The sequence below is a fragment of the Peromyscus maniculatus genome, chromosome 23 (assembly GCF_049852395.1).
Source record: "Peromyscus maniculatus bairdii isolate BWxNUB_F1_BW_parent chromosome 23, HU_Pman_BW_mat_3.1, whole genome shotgun sequence".
In the NCBI taxonomy this organism is placed as follows: domain Eukaryota; kingdom Metazoa; phylum Chordata; class Mammalia; order Rodentia; family Cricetidae; genus Peromyscus; species Peromyscus maniculatus.
In genome coordinates this window covers 43,853,186-43,876,850 of record NC_134874.1, presented here as the reverse complement: position 1 = coordinate 43,876,850, position 23,665 = coordinate 43,853,186, and the positions used below count along the sequence as shown (strand labels likewise).

Below are 23,665 nucleotides of genomic sequence, written 5' to 3'. Positions count from 1 at the left end.
CATTGTACAAGTAACTGGCAATCTCTCTGGTGCTTTGAAATGAACTCTCCAATAGAAGGCTTTGGTCTCTCTGACTGGGTCTTGGCAGAGAAAGGAGATGCTCATAAATATTCATCACTCCCCATGAATATTAATGTTACTATTAATATTTTATAATACTGATAAATAACCAGTGCCTGCCTACACAAACACCATCTTAGAAAGTTCCATGGCATTTCCTTTCCTTTTTTCTTTTCTTTTCCTTCTTTCTTTCTTTCTTTCTTTCTTTCTTTCTTTCTTTCTTTCTTTCTTTCTTTCTTTTTTTTTTGTTTTCTTGAGACCAGGTTTCTCTGTGTAGTTTTGGTACTTGTCCTGGATCTTGCTCTGTAGACCAGGCTGGCTTCGAACTCACAGAGATCCACCTGGCTCTGCCTCCCAAGTGCTGGGATTAAAGGCGTGCGCCACCACCGTCCGGCACATTTCCACATGTCCCTTAATGGGACATTTTCAAGCTTAGTTTGTCAAATACCAACACAGTAATTCAATAGCATAGCCAGGACCCTGTGTGTTAAACACCATACATTCAACTTTTCACTGGGGGATTCTAGGCACGTGGTCTACCACTGAGCCACACCCCAGCCCCTCACTGGGGGATTCTAGGCAGGGGCTCTACCACTGAGCCACACCCCAGCCCCTCACTGGGGGATTCTAGGCACGTGGTCTACCACTGAGCCACACCCCAGCCCCTCACTGGGGGATTCTAGGCAGGGGCTCTACCACTGAGCCACACCCCAGCCCCTCACTGGGGGATTCTAGCCAGGCTTTAACCACTGAGCCCTCTTTTAATGTTTTATTTTGAGATAGGGTCTCATTGAGTTGTTCAGGCTGTCCTTGAAAGAACTTACTCTGTAGCCCAGGCAGGCTTTAAACTTGTGGCCCTCCTGCCTCAGTATCCCAAGTAGCTGGGATAACAGGCCTGCATCGCTAGGCTGGCTCAGCGGTTAAGAGCACTTGGGTTAAAGGATCAGATAGGATGGAACGTCAGCTTTGCTGAGGTTCTGACCTGACAACAGTTAACCTCTGATTCCATTTCAGCAGGGAGCCCTGAAGATTTACCGTAGTTTACCCTTCTCAAATGCATCACTTCACAAAAGTCTTTGGGGCTGGAGAGATGGCTCAGTGGTTAAGAGCACTGGCTGCTCTTCCAGAGGACCTAGCACCCTCATGGTGGCTCTCAATTGTCTGAAACTCAGTTCCAGGGGAATCCGACGCCCTCTTCTGGCCTCTGTGGGTACTGCATGCATGTGGTGCACCGACATGCCTGGAGGCAAGACACCCATACACAAAAAATAATAATAATAAAAAAAAGATCCCTGTGATGGCTGGGAATGGTTTGGGTATGACCCTCCAGGGACCTACATGTTGGACGCTTGTCATCAGGGACCAGGGAGTTTGAAGCTGAGGGAGCCCATGCCCTCCGAAGAGGCAGAAGGACCATGGCCACACTGTTTCCTGTCTGGTGAGATCCCTCCAGCTGCTGCCACCTCCCTGAGGGTCTCACAGGCCCTGACAGATTACTGAACCTCAGTGGTTTTGTTACAGTAACAAAAAACTAAAACAGCTGGTTTCAAATTCAGGCTCCTGTCTAGTGCAGACACTTTGAGATCCTCCCCGTCCAGGGAGGTGTGAGACCGGGATATCCCATCAACCCCTGGGCCCCTTCCTGTGTACGCTTGTTGCCTGACTCAAAGAACCACAAAAGTGCAAGGTGCGGGCGCCACGCTTTACTCCAGCTCTCTCCCACTTTCGTATTAAATATATCTGAAATATATTAATCTTAGAAAACAGTATTAACAGTGTTCCATGAATACAGGCTGTGGAGTAAACAAATCCGGATCGCAAAAGGGTGGGGTGTGTAAAACTCTGGAGTGCGAGGTGCTAGGATCTTGGTTGTTCCGTGGTCTCCTGATGGGCAAGGTGCCTGTCACACCAGAAGGGAAAGGAAGCCCGGAGAGAACCCAGGAGGCACAGGGCCCCATCCTCAACGGACCGCCTGACCGGGGCAGGCGCTCGGTTTAACGGGACGGCGTGAGTGTTAGTTTGGTGCTGGCGAGCTCAGTCTCTGAGCAGGTTTTCCGGCTTGGGATAGCCGAAGAGAACAAAGTCAGCTTCGTAGAGTTTGTAGAGCTGCTGTCTCCAGGCTAAGGGGATGTTGGCAAACCAGTCCTCCTCCCAGCTGCTGGCCGTCCTGTTCCGGTAACTGGGGGGGAAGTGGAGCTGGGAGTCCACTTTGAGGGACCTCAGGAGCTGGGCAGCATCCTCATCCAGGGTCTCCAGCTTCCCCACGAAGTCATAGTCTATCTGGCACGGGTGGCAGAGGCGGTACACCTGCCGCCAGTGCTCGTTGAAGGGTGCCAGCTTCTCGGTGTGTGGGTCCAGCAGGTACTGGATGAAGTTGGCGAAGGAGACCTTGAGGCCGGCGCTGAAGGCCTCGCTCACGGAGGCGGGCAGGCTGGTGTGGTTGGCATACAGCCGGAGCATGGGCACGGCAAACTTGCGGTAGAACTCCTCGTTCTCCAGCTCGAACTTGCTGCGGAAAGCCGAGATGAGGCGCACGAAGGGGTCGCGCACAAACAGGAACTTGGTGTACTTCTTCAGCTTGACCTTCATGAGGTGCCGCGAGAACTTCCCGTAGCGGCGCCAGAACTTGTTGAAGGTCAGGTGCGTGCTGGAGTTGTGCACGTGCTCCCGGGGGATGTCCAGGGGGTCTCGGTAGGGGCTGCCCCGGTCCAGCAGGCTCTCGCTCAACACGATCATCACTCGCTTCCAGTTGGTACAGGCCACCTTGGGCACGTAGCAGTAGATGACCCCGTGGCGATCGTCCACGATCAGGTGGTTGAGTTCGTAGTTGGGGATGTCATCGAAAGAGCGGTCCTTGGTGGGGAATGCCAGGCTGGCGTTGGCACAGAAGTCTCTCAGCAGGCTCCTCCTCTCGGCCTGCTGCCGGTCCCGGTCTGGGTTCTGCTGGGCATCATGGGTGGACCAGTCGTAGCCTCTCACGCTCTCCTCCATGTGGCTCAGGACCGGCTTGCTGGGGCTGAGCACTGGGGGCTGCTCTGTTTTTCTTCTGGAAAGGTCCGTTTGCTTCGCATCGGAACTAAGCAGTGTATCCAGAAACTCATCCACATCAGAAGTAAACACGTTCTCACCGCCCAGCCCCGGAGTGGGAAGGGGCTCCAGGATGTGTGGCCTGGATAGGGATGTGTGCAGATAGAAGTGGGCGGTGCCCACGTTGTCCCAATATACAATGATCAAAAGAATCATGAGGGCTGACCCCAGCACCAGCCACAGCCGGAAGAGCCGAGGCTTGGTCATGCTGCCCTGGGCAGGGCCCACACCTGGCCCCTCACTTCAGTCTTGTGTACCGTTGGGACATGGTGCCGGGAGATGAACCTGGAGAGGCCAGAACACACCAGGTTAGAGGGTCAGAACAGCATGGATTTTTCTCTTCCCTGGAGGGCTTTGGGTAGCGGGTATCTGCTGACATCGGGACCCTCCCCCCTCCCCACTTCCCACCAAACAGCCCTGCCTACATGTCCAGCCTCTAGCCTCCAAGTGATGATTCTGGTTGGGGCTTCGGTTATTCCAGCTTGGAGTGTCACCAAAGCAAGTAGAGACTCTTTGTCCCTGAACCGAAAGAGGTCAAAGGGCATGTCCCAGTGGGTAGAGAGCTTATTGTGCTACAGTGAGGACCTGAGTTAGATCCTCAGAGTCCACTTCAGCCAGGTGTGGCCGGCACACTGGGGCACGCTTTTAATCCCAGCACTAGGGAGGCAGAAGCAGGTGGATCTGTGTGAGTTGGAGGCCAGCCTGATCTACACAGTAGTTCCAGGACAGCTAGGACTATGTAGAGAGACCCTGTCTCAAAAAACAAAAACAAAACAAACATACAAAAAAGAGCAAAAATAAAAAACCCAGGTGTGGAGGTGTGTGCGAGTAATCTCATCATGAGGGATGCAGAGACAGGATTCCTGGGGTGTAGTGGCCAGCCTGCCGAGCCTAATGGGCAAGCCTCAAGTCCCAGAGGGAGACCCTGCTTCAAACGAGAAGGTGCATGGTTCCAAGGGACACCTGAGGTTTACCTCTGACCCGCATACACCTCCCACACACGTGTGCACTCACACACATACTCACACATACCCATTTATAAACACCAAGATGGATGGTTCCTGGGATGACATCTGAGGCTGACCTATGACCTCTAGAATATTTTCTCTTTCTCTCTGATACACACACATACACAAAAAATAAATTTTAAAATAAAAAAAAGGAGAGAAAGCGGTTTCCTAGAAACTAACCACGCGAGAAGGTGCCCAGGAGGAAGTCGAGGGAACTGATAGGAGCATCCGTCACTAGGAGGGTGCGACTGAAGTTCCTCCAGTGCCCAAGCCACCCTTCCTCCCAAACCTCTCCCACTGTGCTTTCTCAGACTAACGTGGGCAGCTGAGCCACACCCTGCTGCAGCATGCAGCGGGACATCAGCAGAGTGACTGGCCTCTGGCACAGTCTGGACCCAGTGTGGACAATCAGAGTGCCCAGACCTCATGGACCTAAAGCCCAGGTCAGGAGCAAGTGATCTGGTCCCCAGGTTCCAAAGCTGGTCCCCAAGGAAGGACAGCTGCCTGGCCTATCACTGAGGCCAGAGTCATGCTCACAGTAGCCTAGCAACTAGAAAATCAGTCCAGTAACACCCATTCCACTTAAGCTAAGCACCAACGGCAAAGCGCATCGGTCGAGAGACCCTTCACCGAAACAAAGAGGTGCAACATTCCCTCGCCCACTCAGGTGCCATGTGGTAGTTAGTCATGGGGCCAGAGCAGGGAGCTGATCTCCAACCATCACCATAGGTGCAAGAGACTGTGACTGTCAGCATGGCGGTGTGGGAGCCTGGGTCTTGACCTGGTGTTAACAGCTAGGAGGAGATGGTTAGATGAGATGGTGTGAGGTGGGATAGCCTAACTGACCCCTGCCCCTTTCACAGCAAGACCCAGAGCGCAGGGCCGAGTCCACTGACTCCCATCCCCACAGCATGGAGTGGGTGGACAGAGATGGAGACAGGGCTGGCTGGCACTCTACTTCTCCTGTTTCTCTCCACTGGGACAGAAAATATTAGTCATACACACATTAATCAAAAGCAAGCCTTAGTGGTTATATTAATATCAGATGAAGAAAACTTCAGAAGAACTTACTCAGGATGAGGGGACTCGTTGCATCATCACAGACAATTCAACCCACAAGGAAGACATAACAACCACAAATACATATTCACCACAGAGTATAGCTCAAAATACAGAAAGCCAAAATTCAAACTGGAGATGTAGCTCAGTTAGCAAGTGAGTCCTGGATTCTACCCCCAGCACTGCATAAAAACAGGTGGTGGTACATGCCTGCCACCTCAGTAATCAGAAGGTAGAGACAAGAGGATCAGGAATGCAAGGTCATCCTGGGCTACAAAGTGAGTTTGAGGATAGCCTAGGCTATATATATTTAATAACTTTTTGAGACAAGACCTTACAGTTACATATACACATATGTTTATTGAACAGTATATATAGCTAAGGTATACTTGGGGGGAATCTGCAATTATATTTGGAGACTTTAACATTTTACTCTTTTCTTTACATTTGATTTTGTTTGGTTACATGTATTTGTGTGTCTGTCTATGTGGGTATCTACATATGAGTGCAGGTGCCCTCAGAGGTCAGGAGAGGGTATCAGAGGTCCTGGAGCTGGAGTTCCAGGGGGTTGTGATCCACATGATGTGGGTGCTGGGAACCAAACTTGGGTTCTCTGCCTCTTAACCGCTGAGCTACCTCTCCAGCCCTGACACTCCAGTCTCCATAACCGAGAAACCACAGGACAGGATGTAACTGACACACCAACGCTTCCTGATACAACTGAATTCACTTTTTCACCTCCAAGCAACAAAGCATTCAACACAGCAGGCCAGATGTAGACATGGTTAATGAAACTGAAACCATTGGGAATTATTTGGTTATAATACAATAAAAACCAAGATATCAATATCAGAAAGTTAATAGGAAAATCTCCAAACACCTAGGAACTAAATGGACCACTTCTAAATTGATTCATAGGCCACCACAAAGGGACTTTTTGTTGTGGTTGTTGTTTGAGACACTGTTTCAAAGGGAATTTTGGTTGTGTGAGACACTGTTTCAAAGGGAATTTTAGTTGAGACACTGTTTCAAAGGGAATTTTAGTTGAGACACTGTTTCAAAGGGAATTTTAGTTGAGACACTGTTTCAAAGGGAATTTTGTTGTGTGAGACACTGTTTCACTATACAGGCTCTCAGTCAGCAATCCTCCTTCCTCAGCTCCCCAGAGCAGGCGTGGCCCAGCACTCTTGGCCTCAAAATAATTTAAAGTGTATATATACATGGTTACATGCATGGGAGTGGGCAGGCACATGTCACAGTCCCAGGCGGAGGCCAGAAGACAGCTTCTCCGGAGTTGGTGCTCCCCTCCCATCTTGTTTTGAGACAGGACCTCTCATCCTAGCCAGCATGCTTACTAAACAAGCTTCCGGCCATTTCTTCCCTCTCTGCCTCCCATCTCACCTTAGGAGTGCGATATTAGACACACATCTGGCTTTTTGTGTGGATTCTAGGTGATCAGACTCGGGTCATCACACCTATGCAGCAAGCGCTTTACCCCCAGAGTCACCTCAGCCCCTTAAAAGAAAGACTGAAACAGACGCAGGACCGAATGAAAACCGAGAACACAATGCATAGAGCCCCACCGACTCCAGGTAAGCAGGGCCCGGGGTATTGGAAAGTGAGAGACCACAGGTCCACGATCTAAACTCGGCCAGGTGTGGGGGCAGATGCTTGCAATCCCTGCAGAGGCAAGAGGATCTCCGTCAGTTCAAGTCCAGGCTGATGCATATAATGAGACCCGTCTCAAACAAACTAAAATAAGTAAATAAATAATAATAAAAAAAACCTCCCACCTCTCATAACTGGAAAGAGTAAGATAAACCAAAACCCCAAAGGAAGAAATAACAAGGACTAGGGTAGAAACAGGTAAAATGGAAAACAGGTAAAATAAAGAAATTAGTAAGGCAAAAACCTAATTTTTAAGGCAAGGATGGTTGTGCCCCATGTACTCCCCGCTGGGGGAGACTGAGGTTAAAGGACTATGAAGTCAGGTGAGACTGGACTCCATAGTCACACCCTGTCCATAAATAATTCTAGAAAAAGGTCTGCTATAGCGCCACAGCAGAAGGAATTGGACTGTTGAAGCCCCGGCTCACTCTCCCACTAGGATGTCTCAGATCACAGGGCTGACAGACCTGTTGATGAAAAATGTGTGATGGGCTGGAGAGATGGCCCAGTGGTTAAGAGCATTTGCTGATCTTGCAGAGGACCAGGGTTTGGTTCCCAGCATCTGCATGGCAGCTCACAAGGGCCTGGAACGCCAGTTCTAGAGGATCTGGCATCCCCTTCTAGCTTCCATGGGCACCAGGCACACACATTCTAGGCAAGTGCTCTACCACTGAGTCACACCCCAGCCCCTCACTGGGGGATTCTAGGCAGGGGCTCTACCACTGAGCCACACCCCAGCCCCTCACTGGGGGATTCTAGGCAGGGGCTCTACCACTGAGCCACACCCCAGCCCCTCACTGGGGGATTCTAGGCAGGGGCTCTACCACTGAGCCACACTCCCAGCCCCTCACTGTGGGATTCTAGGCAGGTGCTCTACCACTGAGCCACACTCCCAGCCCCTCACTGGGGGATTCTAGGCAGGGGCTCTAGCACTGAGCTATAATCCCCATCTAAAGATCCGCTCTGGACAGTTAAACCCCATTGTTTCCTCACCCAGTTTTGGACTTGTCCTGGAGAAACAATGCTGAGTCCACCTGCGGCCAGACTTGGGGCAGCTGCGGCCCCTCTCATGACTTTACAACAAGGCGACAAGCCTGTGGACTCCGTCCACTAGGACACATCCTCTCTGCAGCCTCTGAGGCCAGGGTTCATTTTTAACATCAAGGCAGTCCTCTCTTGTCATGTCTGACCTCAGACAAACCACATAAACAGCAGTTACCGAAGTGAGTCAGCTGCACACAGGAGAGGGCTCTGTGACAGCGGCCCTTTGAAGGGGCCCACTCTGCCACTTTAAAGTCACAACTCCCAGGACTGTGAGGAACGAGAGCAATGGGGGGAAAAACCTGCCAGGTCAGCACCACGAGCAGGCAGCTTTATTTTATTTTTAAGTAAGTTCGGGATCTAGGAATGTCTAGTCTTGTTTCCAGACATCTGGGGGACAACTATGCTGCCTTCTGTGAGGGTTGGGAGTCAGCTGGGAATGATGGGACAAAGGACCACAGCCATGGTCCCTGCCTGGCTGCCTCCAAAACAGTCAGGGACCACATAGGATCTCAGAGAGTAATTTTCCATTTAAAAAATAAGGGTGTTATTTTCAAATCCAAAATCTCCAACCCTTTCAAAACAGCAGTCAGTCAACAAAAGGCCCCGTGTACTCTGCAGCAGCAGCAGCAGCAGCAGCAGCAGCAGCAGCAGCAGCAGCAGCAGCCTGGAGCAGCCCAGCAAACGGACCTGCCATCAGGTAGACTTGCAACAGCCATGGGACCTGGGCTCTCCCTTCAGCAGGACGCGTTAGAAGCTGGGGGAGACTTTCACAAGCCTGGGTCCCGTGTGCTCCTAAGGGTTCAGATAACGGGCAGGTTCAACACCAAAGTCAACAGCCAGGCAAGGCGCAGTCACCTGCAACAGGGCTATCCGACACTTCTCTCACCATCACATGCGTAACAAAGCCACAGGCAAGCCAGGCAGCCAGAAGGCAGGTGCCATGCTGGGGCCCAAGTGTCCCAAACCACCCATCACATCAACATGGGCAGGGAGCTGGGGACAGAAGGGTGGCCAGCGGCAGACGTGCAGTGGCCTCAGGCCCGTCATGTCCAGTCACCATTAGCTGGGAGTGAGTGAGCAAGGCGGAGCCACGCCTCTGTAAGGGCAGCGACGTTTTTTTCAGAATTCATGACCATTAGGCAGGAACGTCAAATAACATGGGAGCGTTTCTCTGTGTGCCAGACAAGACTAGACCACTGGAAGCCCAGATTGTAGCCAAAGGTTATTCTGGGGCTGGGGAGATGGCTTGCTGGGTAAAGTGTGTCAACCCAAACCCCAACTCTCCTCCCGTAGGGGATAAGATAGTTTATTTGGAGGCCAAATGAGTGATCACAGCCTTGGCACAGATTAGGTTACCTCAGATTCCATGTTCCTGTGTGGGAATAGTTTAAAGTTGTTAATAGTAAGTAACAGAACAAAGGAAGTTATAAATCAAGGTGCTTTTCATATACTTTTTTGTTTTGTTTTTTTTGAGACAGGGTTTCTCTGGAGCCCTGGCTGTCCTGGAACTTGCTTTGTACACCAGGCTGCCCTTGAACTCAGAGATCCATCCTCCTGCCTCTACCTCCTGAGTGCTGGGATTAAAAGTGTGCACCAAGGCACTTTTCAAATATGCTGGAAGAAACGTCAGGCAGGCAGAGCAAATCCAAGAGATCTCTGCTCTAGGCCTCGGGTGCTGGGTAGGGGAGCTAGGTGTCTTTGTACATTCCCGAGGACTCACCTAATAGTCAGGAGGATGTCAGGCCAGACAGCCGGAGACGGTTCAAGATAAACTGTAATCAGGCTCTGGAGCCACAACATCCCAACCTCCCTACAATCACAAACACACACTCACACACTCACACACTCACACACACACACACACACACACACACACACACACACACACAGACACAAGACACATGGTTATTCTGAGTGTGCGTGTGAAGGCAAATAAGATGAACATCTGAATGGAGAAACTAAGGCTGCAGCTGGGATTGGTGCTACACACCTGTCACCCCAGCAGTCAGGATGCTGAGGCAGGAGGATCACAAGTCAGAGGTGTGGTCTGGGCTACATGGAGAGATCCTGTCTCAAAAGAACGAAAGGAAGGAAGGAAGGGAGGGGGAGGGAAGGAGGAAGGAAGGATGAAAAGAGGGGCTGGGAATGTAGCTCAATGGTGGGGTACTCCTCTAGCATGCCAAAGGCCGTAGGTTCAATTTCAGTGTGTGTGTGTGTGTGTGTGCGTGTGTGTGTGTGTGCGTGCGCGCGCGCGCACATGTCCTAGATTGGGTAGGGCATGGGCATGCACACCTTTAATCCCAGCATTCAGGTGGCAGAAGCATCTCTGTGAGTTCTGGAGCCAGCCTGGTCTACATAGTGAGACCCTGTCTCAAAAAAAAAAAAATGCAGATTGCCCTGAACCAATGCAGTGGACCTCCTCCATCTAGTCCAGGCCAGAATACAACATTAATTTCAACCAAAAAAATAAAAAATAAAAGAAGGCCCAACAGATTTTTGTAGAAATTGACATATTTTTTTAAATTCACTATGAAATGCAAAGAATGATGTTACAAAGGTCAAAGCCAGACAGCCTGCTCTCCAGTGTCTGTCTCCAAGCTGGGACACACTTGGGCCTGCACTTCTTGGCCTTTATAATCACATGCCCAATCCTAACACCAACTCCAATCTCACCCTACCTCTTGCTTTCTCTGTCTCCTTATCTCTTTCCCCAGTTTCCTTGTAGTACTGGGGACAGAACTCAGAGCTTTATGGATGCTAGAAAAGCACACTGCCACTGAACCACACCCCAGCCCCTCACTGGGGGATTCTAGGCAGGTGCTCTACCACTGAGCCACACCCCAGCCCCTCACTGGGGGATTCTAGGCAAGTGCTCTACCACTGAGTCACACTCCAGCCCCTCACTGGGGGATTCTAGGCAGGTGCTCTACCACTGAGTCACACTCCAGCCCCTCACTGGGGGATTCTAGGCAGGTGCTCTACCACTGAGCCACACCCCAGCCCCTCACTGGGGGATTCTAGGCAGGTGCTCTACCACTGAGCCACACCCTAGCCCCTCACTGGGGGACTCAAGGCAGGTGATCTACCACTGAGCCCCTCACTGGGGGATTCTAGGCTGGGGCTCTACCAACCATGGAGCTCTTCCCCACCTTTTTCCTTTCCATTTTGATACAAAGTCTCATAAATTGCCAGGACTGGCTTTGGACTCACTATGTAGCCAGGCAGTGTGGAATTTGCCGTCTTCTTGCTTCAACCTCCCAATTACCTGAGATTACTGGCATGAGTCACCAGGCTGGGCTTATACTAGCCAATTTTTATACACTCAATCTCTTTGTGCGCACACTCCAGGCACTGTTCTTTCTCTGCAGAACAAACCTAACTACCACTGCTTCCTTTGTCGCCTAGACTGGGGTTATTTCTTTGTCTCATCATACAGTCAGAATCCCCTGCCACTGGCCGGGAGGGAGGGAAGCAGAGGCCAGCTACTCTCTGACTCAGGTACGTCAGGGGACAGCCCTATTCCAGAACTCCGGGGGCTCCAGATCCTCTGCAGGGAAGGCATTCCTCCCCAGCTGAGTCACTCTGGACTGAGCTTCTTGAACAGGCTTATTGAGGAATGACTGACAGGGAATGAAACTCCCTTCCTTGTCTAATTAATGTGCAGTTTAATATGCCACTGACTGAATTTTGGCATATGTATACTACAATTAATATTTCCAGCCCAGTGTGGTGCTACACACCCGTCTTCCAGCACTCCGGAGGTGGGGGTGGGAGGAAGGAGTCCAAGGACAGCGTGCATTACAGGAGACCCTGTCTTTAAAAGTAAATAGGACGCACCAGGCAGTGGTGGTGCACGCCTTTCATCCCAGCACTCGGGAGGGCAGAGGCAGGTGAATCTCTGAGTTCCAGACCCACGTGGCCCACAGAGCAAGTTCTAGGACAGCCAGGGCTACAGAGAGAAACCCTGTCTTGAAAAACAAAACACAAACAAACAAACAAATAAATAAATCAGTAAAATTAAAATAAACCAGACGCTGCCCACACTCACGCTCTACACTCAGCCATGACAATCTCCACTGTTTTCTAGAAGGTGAATGGAGTCATACATGAGAGAGGCTTTCCTCAGCATAATGCTTCTGAGGTTCACCCAGGCCATCACTTAGGCCAGGAGAATGTTCCTTTTGTTGTTGCTGGTAGTATTCCACAGCACTGGGCCAGTGAAAGGGCTCAGCAGGTAAAGGTGCTTGCCGCCAAGCCTGACAACCTGAGTTTGACCCCTGATACCCACATGGTGGAAGGAGGGAACCGACTCCCACAGGTTGTCCTCTGACTAAAACGTGTGCACATGCACAAATAAATGTAGTAATTTTTTATATAAAAAAAAACCCACTGGGGATATAGGCCAATTATAAAGTGCCTGTCTATAGTCTCCCAGTGAGGGGCTGGGGTGTGGCTCAGTGGTAGAGCCCCTGCCTAGAATCCCCCAGTGAGGGGCTGGGGTGTGGCTCAGTGGTAGAGCCCCTGCCTAGAATCCCCCAGTGAGGGGCTGGGGCATGGCTCAGTGGTAGAGCACCTGCCTAGAATCCCCCAGTGAGGGGCTGGGGTGTGGCTCAATGATAGAGCACCTGCCTAGAATCCCCCAGTGAGGGGCTGGGGTGTGGCTCAGTGGTAGAGCACCTGCCTAGAATCCCCCAGTGAGGGGCTGGGATGTGGCTCAGTGGTAGAGCACCTGCCTAGAATCCCCAGTGAGGGGCTGGGGTGTGGCTCAGTGGTAGAGCATCTGCCTAGAACCCCCCAGTGAGGGGCTGGGGTGTGGCTCAGTGGTAGAGCCCCTGCCTAGAATCCCCCAGTGAGGGGCTGGGGTGTGGCTCAGTGGTAGAGCACCTGTCTGGAATCCCCCAGTGAGATTGCTCAACAGTAAAGACATTTGCTGTACAAGCCTGGTGGCCTGAGTGTGATCCCCAGGGCACACATAAAGGTGAAAGAAAAGAACTGACCCCACAAAGCTGTCCTTTGACCCCCACACATGTCATCGCATACACATCCACACACGGTAAGAATAAACTGAAATTTTAAATAAAAAAATGAAATAGGGGCTGGAGAGATGTCTTAGTGATTAAGAGCACTAGTTGCTCTTACAGAGGACCTAGGTTCAAATCCCACACGGTCTCGGTAACCCCAGTCCTAGGAGATCTAATGTCTTCTTCTGACTTTGGATGGCACTGCACACAGGTGGTACACACATACATGCAGACAAAACATTTGTACACATAAAATAAAAATAAAGGAAAAAATGAAAATAATTGAATACAAATAAGGGCTGCAGTGAATAGCTTTACCACGGAGCCATGCCCCAGCGAGCCATGCCAAATGGGTGACAAGTTGGTGAGACACCCTGTGAAATAGCACGCAAGCTATTCCTTTCTTTTCCTCTTGGCCTTTGAAAGAGACTTATTTATTCAGTGTACATGGGTGCCTGCATGTGCACCACATGTATGCAGGAACCTCTGGAGGTCAGAAGAGGGCATCAGGTCCCCCGGAACTGGAGTTACAGATGGTTGGGAGCCACCATGTGGGTGCTGGGAACTGAACCTGAGTCCTCTGCAAGAGCAGCCAGTGCTCTTAACTGCTGAGCCGCCTCTCCATCCCCTTGGTAAGTTTTTATTAGAGGTGTTGGCATTGACTCTGTAGGCAGCATGCCGTTCCTTTCTGCTGTTAACACCGTGGCTGCACCGAAAGCCCCGCCAGCCCTGCCCTGTGTTGAGCCACCCGGAAGCAGCAGGACTTGGAGCCACTGTTGCATCCAAATCCTTCATTTGGGGAAACGGCTCAGCGGGTCTGGTACCTGCCACACAAACAAGAGGACCTGAGCAGAACCCATACAGAGTCAGACACAGTAGTGCGGGTCTCATCCCAGCACTCCTGTGGGGCGAACAAGAGGTGAAACAGAGGTCACCAGAAGGTCAAAGGCCACCTGCCTCGGGGAATGCAATGATGAGGAGACCCTGTTTAAAACAGGTGGAAGGCTGGGGCTGGAGAGAGAGCTCAGTGGATGCTCTTGCTAGAGGACCCAGGTTCAGTTCCCGGAATCCACAAGGCAGCTCACAACCATCTGTAATTAATCAGGGAGTCCTGCAGTAGGAGTTTCTCTGGCCCTGCCTGGCCCCGAGGTCCCATAGCCACTTATAAAATAATCACTCAGAGACTTATATTAATTAATTATCAACTGGATGGCCTATGGCAGGCTTCTTGCTAGCAAGCTCTTTCATCTTAAATTAACCCATTTCTATTAACCTATGTATCGCCTCGTGTTCTGTGGCTTTACCTGCGTCCCATTACATGTTGCTCCTTGGATGGTGGTTCGGAGTCTCCCCCCAATTCCTCTTCTCCTCTCATTATCTCTCATGGATTTTCATCAGGTTTTCACAGGCAAGACATCCATTCACATAAAAAAACATTTTCCCCCTAATGTCTTTAAGGTTAGAGGAAAGGAGAGACATCCAAAGTTGTCTTCTAATCTTCTCATGAGTGCTATGGTATGCACACCCATACTCACATGAATTCATATGAACACACACACACACACACACACACACACACACACACACACACACACACCATTTATTTTCAGTTAACTCTATACACTAGGACAACATGTGCAAATAAAATTCCACAACAAAGAGTCATATTGATATCAACTTTGCCAAATGAAAATCGGAGCTAATTGGGCCTGGTGGTGATGCCTGCACTCCCAGCACTCAGAGGGCTGAGGCAGGAGCATCAGGAGTTCAAAGACAGGCTGGGCTGTTTGCCTCAAAAGAGAGGGAGGACTGAGGCAAGGCCTTCATCCGCGAAGTGCCCGTGCAAGCAGGTGGACCCCAATTTGAACCTTAGTGTCTCTGTAGAAAGCTAGGTGTGGTGGCGCTGTGGTGCCAGCCCTGCAGAGCAGACCCGGAGGACCTGGAGCTCTCTGGCAGCAGGCCTGAGTCCACACCCCCCCAGGCCAGTGAGAAAGAAATGACCTGGAGCAAAAACAAGGTGGACAGCTCCTGAGGCCTGACACCTGAGGTTGTCATTTGGATGTTTTACACACACACACACACACACACACACACACACACACACACACACACACACTCACTCACTCACACACACACTTGCGCACGTGTGCACACGCATGCATGCACACACACACATGGGGTAGCATGCAAATTTGGTCCTTGACCTCTAATGACTTCTATAGAGCTGGGCCTCAGGCGCGGAGGCTATCAGACCACGTTATCTCTCTCTCTCCCCGTTGGTCTCTGAGTCCTCAGACTGCAGCTTTCAAGTACACAGGGCATCAGTACAGCCTGGCAGGCCAACAGCTCCAAAGCAGATTGGGAGTTCTCCAAAGATAAGGATCAGAGCTAACAGATCTTCACCATTCCACATAACACTCAAGTTTGCATTGCCTGATCTGAATGATAACGCCTTTACAAGAGCTAAGTCAACTCAAACCCACGCCAACGGTACTTCCAGCACCATCAGACATGTCACCAGGACCAGGCCTGACACCAGCTGTCATCCCAGCCATGCAGGAGGCTGAGGCAACAGAATTTCAAGTACAAAGTCTGCCTGGGAAACAGTGAGTTCAAGAACAGCCTGGGCAACTTAGCAAGACCTTGTCTCAAAATATGAAGTGAAAAGGGGACTGGGAGGCAGGGTGTGCTGGTGCATGCCTGTAATCAGCAGAGGCAGAAGGATCCTTCTGAGTTCAAAGGCAGCCTGGTCTACATAGGAAGTTCCAGGACAGCCAAGGTTACATAGTGAGGCCATGTCTTCAAAAAAAGAGGACAAGAGATGTAGCTTAGTAGAGCACCTGTCTAGAATCCCCCAGTAAGGGGCTGGGGTGTGGCTCAGTGGTAGAGCACCTGCCTAGAATCCCCCAGTGAGGGGCTGGGGTGTGGCTCAGTGGTAGAGCACCTGCCTAGAATCCTCAGTGAGGGGCTGGGGTGTGACTCAGTGGTAGAGCACTTGCCTAGAATCCCCCAGTGAGGGGCTGGGGTGTGGATCAGTGGTAGAGCACCTGTCTAGACTCCCCCAGTGAGGGGGTGCCATCATGGCTCAATGGTAGAGCATGTGTGAGAGCCAAGGTTCCGTCCCCAGAACAGAAAACATCAGACCATGCTTGACTTTACTTGCGAAGTCTATCCATAACCCCTTCCTGTCTAGACCCTCTACCCACCCAAGCCTCTCACAGCTCTCACTTGCATGCTCCAGTGCCCCCGGCCCCTCTCCCTGCCTCACCCCACCTTCCTGCCCCACTGCCACGGTGAAAGCCCATTAGGACACATCTCTGTCCCCAGTCCTCCGATCCTGGTGTCCCTGGGTTCCCACTTCTAGCCCTCTCCACAGTGGTGACCAGGCCTGTTCACCTTCCTTCTTGGTCACTCCGGTATCGCCACAGAGGGTCCTTGTCATTCATCAGTGGCCTGGTGGCACAGGCTCCTGCTGCACCCATGTCCCTCTGCTGGGCCCATCATGCTCTGGGGCACTTCAAAGCTCACTTTATTCCAAGGCCTTCCTGGCCATGCCTCAGAAAGTAGGGCCCAGGCCCCACGACACCGCAGCTGCGGGGCCCCCAACTCTGCCACCACCCACCACGGAGCCACTGGCCATGTCCCGTCTCTTTCCCACAGCATCCGTCACATCTCAGATCTGTCACCACTTCCACCCAGCAGTCTTCTTTGTCAAGCACATCCTCATGCTCAGGGCACTGGGGCTCCCGTGAGGTAAGCGTCAGGAAGACTGACATTCTCTGCCACCCTAATTCTGAAAGTGGGCGGCAAGCGAGGAAGAGTCAACGGCATTCTCCCCGGCTTGTAAATAAGTTAAAAAAACATTCCTTTACAGGAGCCGAGACGGCTCCGCGGGTAAGAGTGCTTGCTGCGCAAGAGTGAGGACATGGACTTGAATCCTCGCACCCGTGGAAAAGGCTGGGCGTGTCCCCACATGCACCTGCAACCCCCGCACTGTGGGTGGGTGGCAGACAGCAGGGTCCTGAGGCCTTGCCGGCTGGCTAGCCAAGTCAAAACAGCAAGCTCCGGGGTCAGCGAGAGCTGGCTCAGTAGCTAAGAGGCTGCTCTTTCAGAGGACTCGGGTTCGATTCTCAGCACTCACATCAAACAGGTCACAACTGCCTGGAGCTCCAGGCCCAGGAGATCCAACCCCCTCCTCTGGCTTCCGTGAGCGATTGGACACAAGTGGGTACGCATGAGTAAAAAATACATCTTAACAGAAGCGAAAAGGGACAGAGCTGGCTAAGGGCGCGTGGAGTCTTTGACCAACGACCGAGTGACCAGAGCTGAGGCAGGACACAGAGAACAATGAGAACGAGGGGGAATGCCCACAGGAAAGCCCCGCCAGCGAGTAGGGGAAGTCTCCTGCTCCACGCCAGCCATGCCTGGCTGAAACTGCTGCAGCCTGTAGTGATGGAGCCCAGCAAGTTCCTTAGCAACCAGTATCCCTTCCCTCTTTCCCTTTCTTCACAGCCGCTTCTCTCGCTCTCCTCCCTCGCTGAGATGAGGTCTCACCATACGGCCTAGGCCGGCCTCGAACTCAGACACCCACCCACCTCTGCCTCCCGCGTGCTGGCCTGGCTTTGATTGCCGGTCCTTGGCTTTAGGTCTGACTCTCCCAATCACCGCAGGTGACACCCCAGTGTGTCCCCTCCCCTCCAGCCCCTCCCAGGCACGTCGTGACTCCAATTAGAGCAGCGGCCCGTGTTTACATACACTGCCACAGCTATGGGGAGACTGTTCACAGCTGGGACTGTCGGGACACCGTAATTATTTTTGTTTCCCCTCCCGCACAACAGTTTATTTTCCCGGGAACTAATAACAGCCTTGTGTTTTCGTGTGCTTTGTTTCCTGTGTTCTTAGGACTAATCCAGCCTCAGAGCTGCCAACTGTGTCAGTACCCGGCAGCTGTTCCGGGGCAGAGTCTGAGGAGTCCATCTCCAAACCCGTCCTCTCCCATCGCCCCGTGAGCCGCTGGGGTCCTGTGCCCGTGGCACCCTGCCGGTCCCCCCCCACTCCCCGCCCGCACCAGCCCCCATCTTCAGGGAACACACTGTCGCTCCAACTGTCTTTTTCTGTCTAGGCTCAGTACCTTATACAGGACACAAGCTGGCCAGTCACCCTCACGTTCAGGAGAGACAAGTTTGGACAGTATGTTACCTGTCTAGACTATGCTGTCTTGCCTGAGGATGGAGATGAAGGAGGACACGGTCTTCCCTCAGGAGTTTTCTACTTCCTGACTTAGTTTTGTTATTCACGTCTATGTGCACACGCATGGGGAGGCTGGGGTCGATGCTGGAGTGTTTTCCTCAATCACTCTCCACTTCATTTTTTCGAGACAGGATTTCTCACTGAACCTGGAATCCATGGACTCTCCCAGACTGGCTGGCCAGTGAGGCCCAGGGACCCCCCTGTCCCCACCCCCCCTCTCTGCCAGCACTGAGCCTGTGGCTATACATGCCACACCAGGCTTTTACATGAGTACACATGATCCAAGCTCACGTCCCATGCTTGCACATCAGCACTTACGCACTGAGATAGCCACTAAATCTTTGATTAGGTTTTTGTTTTGAGACAGATTCTCATGTAGCTCAGGCTAACTCCTTGATATGAGGGGATGACCCTGAACTTCTGATTCTGCTATGTTCATATTCTCTCCCCTTCTCCCTTTACCCTCAATCAGCCTCCCAAGTGCTGGGATTGTGAGCATGTGCGAGCCACCAGGTCCACTCTAATTCGGGCTTTTTGAGACAGGGTCTCATGTGTAACACAGGCTGGTCCCTCGCCTCCTGCCTCAGCCTCCCAAGCCCTAGGAAGACAGCATGTGCCACCCGGCCTCCACCTCATCCTGTAAAGTGTTGTTATTATTATTATTATTATTATTTTCAAGACAGGGTTTCTCTGTGTAGCTCTGGCTGTCCTGGAACTCACTCTGTAGACCAGGGTGGCCTCGAACTCACAGAGATCCACCTGCCTCTGCCTCCCGAGTGCTGGGATCAAAGGTGTGCGCCACCACCTCCCAGCCCATTTATGAGTTTCTTTAGAAACCAACTGAGAGTTTGAACTGGGGACTGGCCACTTTGCTTGGCTACTCCGTCCATCCATCCTCCGGCTAAAGGAAAAGGCCGGCGGTACAGGTGGGCTGGTCCAGCCTGGGAGCTAACTGCTCTCATCCGCTGCTCCCGCTGGTGCTGAGGGCAGCCCTTCCCCCACTGGCCACTGGGTCTGCTGTTTCCCATTTGGAAAGTTTCAGAGTTTCTAAATAGTTTTAGAAACCTCACTGGCTAACAGCAGGAAGTATTATGTGAGAGGGCAGGCTATTTCCAGTCCCATCTGTGGGCCAGCGACAACCATCCGCAGGGGTTGCACACACTAAAGGGGTGTGAAACTCACAGCTAGCTCCTCCAGCTCTGGCCCCTCCTCAGCTCCTCCTCCCCCTCCTCTCCTCTACCCCGTTCTCCTCCATCTCCTCCATCTCCTCCATCTCCTCCATCTCCAGCTCCTCCTGCCTCCACCTCTCCAATGCAGGGATTACAGGCTTTCCTGCTACTTGAAAGACAAACTCTTTTTTTTTTTTTTTTTTTTGGGAGGGGGAAGGGGGAGTGTTTCAAGGCAGGGTTTCTTTGTATATCCTTGGATGTCCTGGAACTAGCTCTGTGGATCAGGCTAGACTCGAACTCAGAGATCTACCTGCCTCTGCCTCCCTAGTACTGGGATTAATGGTGTTCGCCACCACCGCCTGGCTGAGATACAAACTTTTCGAAACTGGACAGTGAAGATGTAAGCTGTTTTAGAATGATAGTCCAGGGCTGGGGTGTGGCTCGGTTGGTAGAGTGCTCACCTAGCATGCACAGAGCCCTGGGTTCTACCTCTAGCTCTGCAGAAACCAGGCGTAGTGGCTCATGCCAGTAACCCCAGCACTTGGGAGGCCAAGGAGTAAGATTAGGAGTTCTGGAGCCGGGCGGCGGCGGTGGTGGTGGTGGTGCACCCCTTTAATCCCAGCACTCGGGAGGCAGAGCCAGGCGGATCTCTGTGTGCTTGAGGACAGCCTGGTCTACAAAGCAAGTTCTAGGATAGCCTGAGCTGCAGAAAGAAACCCTGTCCTGAAAAACAACAAACAAAAAAAATGGTACACGTACACAGACAGAGACACAGTATTCTGAGTAGCCAGGCTGTTTTCACCCATGGCACCTTCTGACCTGGCCTTCCTAGAACAGAATCATCGCCGCACGCAGCCCTGGTAATGACCACACACCACTAAGTGCCCAGCCACTCTAAGCATGTACTTCTCTTCTGCCTGCCGCTCCTTCCTCAGGGTCTCCCTGAGATTCCAAGCCTGAGCACACGCACCTCGTGCGGAGGTCCGAAATGCCGCACCTTCTCAGGATCTAAAGATCACACACTGTCTCATGCCTCCTCCGTGCAGCACCCAGCATGGGGGCGTGGCTGCCCACTCCAGAACTTGCAACACTTCTGCCTTCTGCCCAGTTCCTACACATCCTACGGAGAGCCTCATTGCCCAGAGAAGCCCTTGGAGACTTCAGGCTCCTCACCCTCTCCCTAGTCACTGTAACCACTATACCCACGACCCATGGTGACACCCACTACATCTCCCTAGACCCCAAATTCACCTGCCCTTCCCTCTAGGATCATGGGTCTGCCTCTAACAGACCTGGTCCTAGCTCATGCCGAACAACAGAACCTGGGCTCCAGCACGACACCCAGGCCCTTCTCAGACAGAAGCAGGTCCTCTCAGGGCCAGGAGGATGGCTGAGTTAGTACAGGGCTTGCCATGCAAACACAGAGACCTCCGTTCAGATCCCCAGAACCCACGGAGTAAAAATGCCTGGCATGGTGCTGTGTGCCTACAACTCCAGCACTGCGGAGGCAGAGACAGGAGGGGAGCCCTGGGGCTCACTGGCCAGTCGGCCTTGCCAAATTGGTGAATTCCAGACCAGTCTGTTGTCAGAGGAGATGGATGGCACTCCTGAGCATGACATCGTAAGTTGTCCTCTGGCTTTCAATGTACCTGCACACACACACACACACACACAAACATGCACAAAACACCCCTTCCCAGGAAACTAGTCTTCCTCGCCCAAGTCCCACCCCCATGAGCACAGTAGCTCTGTCTCCTGTATTAGCTGCTGCTTCTCTTCACATTTAGGGTTTCTTTGATTACTTTCTTAGAGACAGGGTTTCACCTAGCCCAGGCTGGCCTTCAGCTGCAGACCCCCCTGCCTCCACTTCTTGAGCCCCAGGGTTACTGGTATGAGCCACCTTTCCTGCCGTTCCCGGTGCATATTACAAATGTCTTTCGTACAGTGGCACTTGAACCGGATCCCCGAATCGGGTGGACCTGAGCCAGGCGCGCCTGAGCTACCCAGGGCCCACGGTTTCCAGCCAGCCAATTGGTGGTTTGCCCATGTAACAGGAAACTGAGGATGCAGGCCCACATACACAAAATGACAGTAAATAGTTACTGCCCGCCTGCAAACTAGCCTCAAATCCTAGCAACTCATCTGTGAGGAAATTAAAACATGAAGATTCCAGGCAGGCGCTTCTGTGTTTTTTGAGACAGTCTCATTCTGTAGCCCAGGCTGGTCTGGACCTCACTATGCAGGCCAGGTTGCCCTCAAAACTCACAGCGATCCCCTTGCCTCAGCTCAAAAGTGCTGGCACCACACTCTGCCTCAGGCAACTCTAGAGCTGCACTACCATACCCTGCACGCAGTAGTTTCCCAATAATCTTTTTCCTCTCCTGCACAAGCAGACGCGGGGCCCTAACTCATGGTACCGAGCCTGAGCCGCACTGTAGATCCCCAGCACCCCTCCACCCCAAGGTTCACATTCTCATTCTACCCGGGGCTCCCATCGCAGTGTGGGATTATAAAATAAACAATTTAAGAAGGGTGCAAACATTACAGCTCTCTGTGCAACAGCCGGATGTGCGGAGCCCAGGGACTGCTAGCGATGTCTTCAGATGGCTTCGTGGCCAGAAGCCCAAAGAGAAGATAGGTCCTACTGTTAGCCACTAATGTTCAGCTTCCTGTGGCCCACCAGGCACGAGGCTGCTGCTGGGGATAACCGCAGCGATGCTCAGCCCCATCCGTGAGCTGGGGTCTGCACTGCTGTCTGTGGCCAGCCAAGTTCAGGGGCAGGAGGATGCTCAACTGACTGGGATAAGATGTGAGGCCAGTGCTTGCTCTGCAAAAACTGGCTTCACAGACAGCCTCCTCCTACAAGGTCTTGCCGGGACACTGCAGCACGCCAGTCTCTAAACAATTGCTTTCTCGCCTGGCCACCCAAATAGCCAGAGACAAAACTGGTAAGGTGTCCCCCACCGGCTCGGAGAGCCCGGCGCTTCTACTGCAAAGGAGCTCGGCCAAGCGACCACACCCTCTTCCACGCATTCTGCAGGGCTTCACAAGAAGATGGCTCAGAGAAGGTGCGCGCTGGGCCAAGGTCACAAAGCCAGCTGGCCAGAGCCGGGATTCGAACCCGGGACCACGTGGGAGCTGCCAAAGCCGGGCAGAATGGGGTACGGATCTGCGTCGCCCACCCGTGGACCCTCGCCCCACCCCGGACCCAGGAGTCCCTCGCACACCTCACTCCACTCGAGCCTGGGCTCCTCACCTAGCGCCCGCTATTGCCGCCGCCGCCGCCGCCGCCGCTTCTGCAGGCGAAGTCGCCTCCTCCCCGCTAGCCGCCCCTCCCGCGAGCCGCCCCTCCCGCGGCGCGGCCCCGCCCCCAGCCCGCCCCCTCCTCCATCTTCTCGCGAGAACTGACTAGCGTGACTACGCCCGTCCTTGATGCGCCTGCGCACTCCTCCCCGCCGCCGCCCCCTCCAGCCAGTGCCATGTGGCGCCTTATTTACGGCCAGGGAGATTGGTCCCACCCACCACCCATTGGGAGTCCCGCCCCCTCCACAGCAACCAATCCGGAGCGGGGGCGTGGCTGGTCTCATGGGGCGGGGCCTGTCTCGCAGTTCGAACTTGCAGCGTGGCCAAAACTGGCGGACAATCCTGTCAGAGAGTTCATGGGGCTTAAGAGAGAGCGTGAGGGTAAAGCTCTTAGTGAGAGCCAGGCATGGTGGTTCAGGCCTGTCTCCCCAGCTACTTGCGGGGGGTGAGGTGGTAGGAAGCTCCAGGCTAGCCTTGCTTAATGGGATTCTTTCTCAAAAACCAAGCAAGGTATGGAGAGAGGTGAGAACCTGTGTTCGGTCGGATCCCTTCAACCCACGCTCATGAGCCAGGCTCCGCGGTGCCTGCCTGTAATGCGATGGGCAGACACAGAGCGGTCCCTGGAGTTTGCTGGCTGCTTGACCCACTCTGTATGGGGAAGGTTTCAGACCAATGAGACGCTCTGTCTCAAACAAAAGTTGGAAGGTGCCTGAGGTTGTCCTGTGCCCTTCACACACCCCGTGGGACGTGCACACCTGCACCTGCACTCCCCACCTCCACAAAGCGAAGCAAGCATGGTGATGCACACCTGGAATCCTAGCACTGGGAAGCCTTCTCAAAGCAGGGCACGCTTTCCATGCCAAAAGACTCTCCCGGACCCCAGGATAGAGGCCTCTTTCTATAGCAATCTGACACAGGATGGCAGAGGGCAGAACCTAGTGGTGCATGATCCCAACTAACTACTAGGATTCAAACTTACAGCTCAATCCTGTGT

General features: G+C 52.7%; 1 protein-coding gene across 3 annotated transcripts; it reads right to left on the bottom strand.

Annotated features, from left to right (window-relative positions):
- Positions 1-1,748: 1,748 nt before the first annotated feature.
- Positions 1,749-22,710, bottom strand: Chst12 (carbohydrate sulfotransferase 12). Of its 3 annotated transcripts, none has more exons than XM_016009018.3 (2): positions 22,625-22,710; positions 1,749-3,432 (listed from the first exon to the last, which is right to left on the bottom strand). In XM_016009018.3, the coding sequence occupies exon 2, from the start codon at positions 3,352-3,354 to the stop codon at positions 2,095-2,097; it is 1,260 nt and encodes a 419-aa protein (XP_015864504.1). In that variant the 5' UTR covers positions 3,355-3,432; positions 22,625-22,710; the 3' UTR covers positions 1,749-2,094. The 3 variants fall into 3 exon arrangements, with proteins under 3 accessions (XP_015864504.1, XP_006990810.1, XP_042123973.1); XM_006990748.4 differs by having other exon boundaries at positions 22,596-22,690; XM_042268039.2 differs by lacking the exon at positions 22,625-22,710 and adding an exon at positions 21,914-22,480.
- Positions 22,711-23,665: the final 955 nt, after the last annotated feature.

Excerpts from the sequence above, each read along its gene's own strand:
- Chst12 (XM_016009018.3), bottom strand. The coding sequence starts at position 3,354 with ATGACCAAGCCTCGGCTCTTCCGGCTGTGGCTGGTGCTGGGGTCAGCC.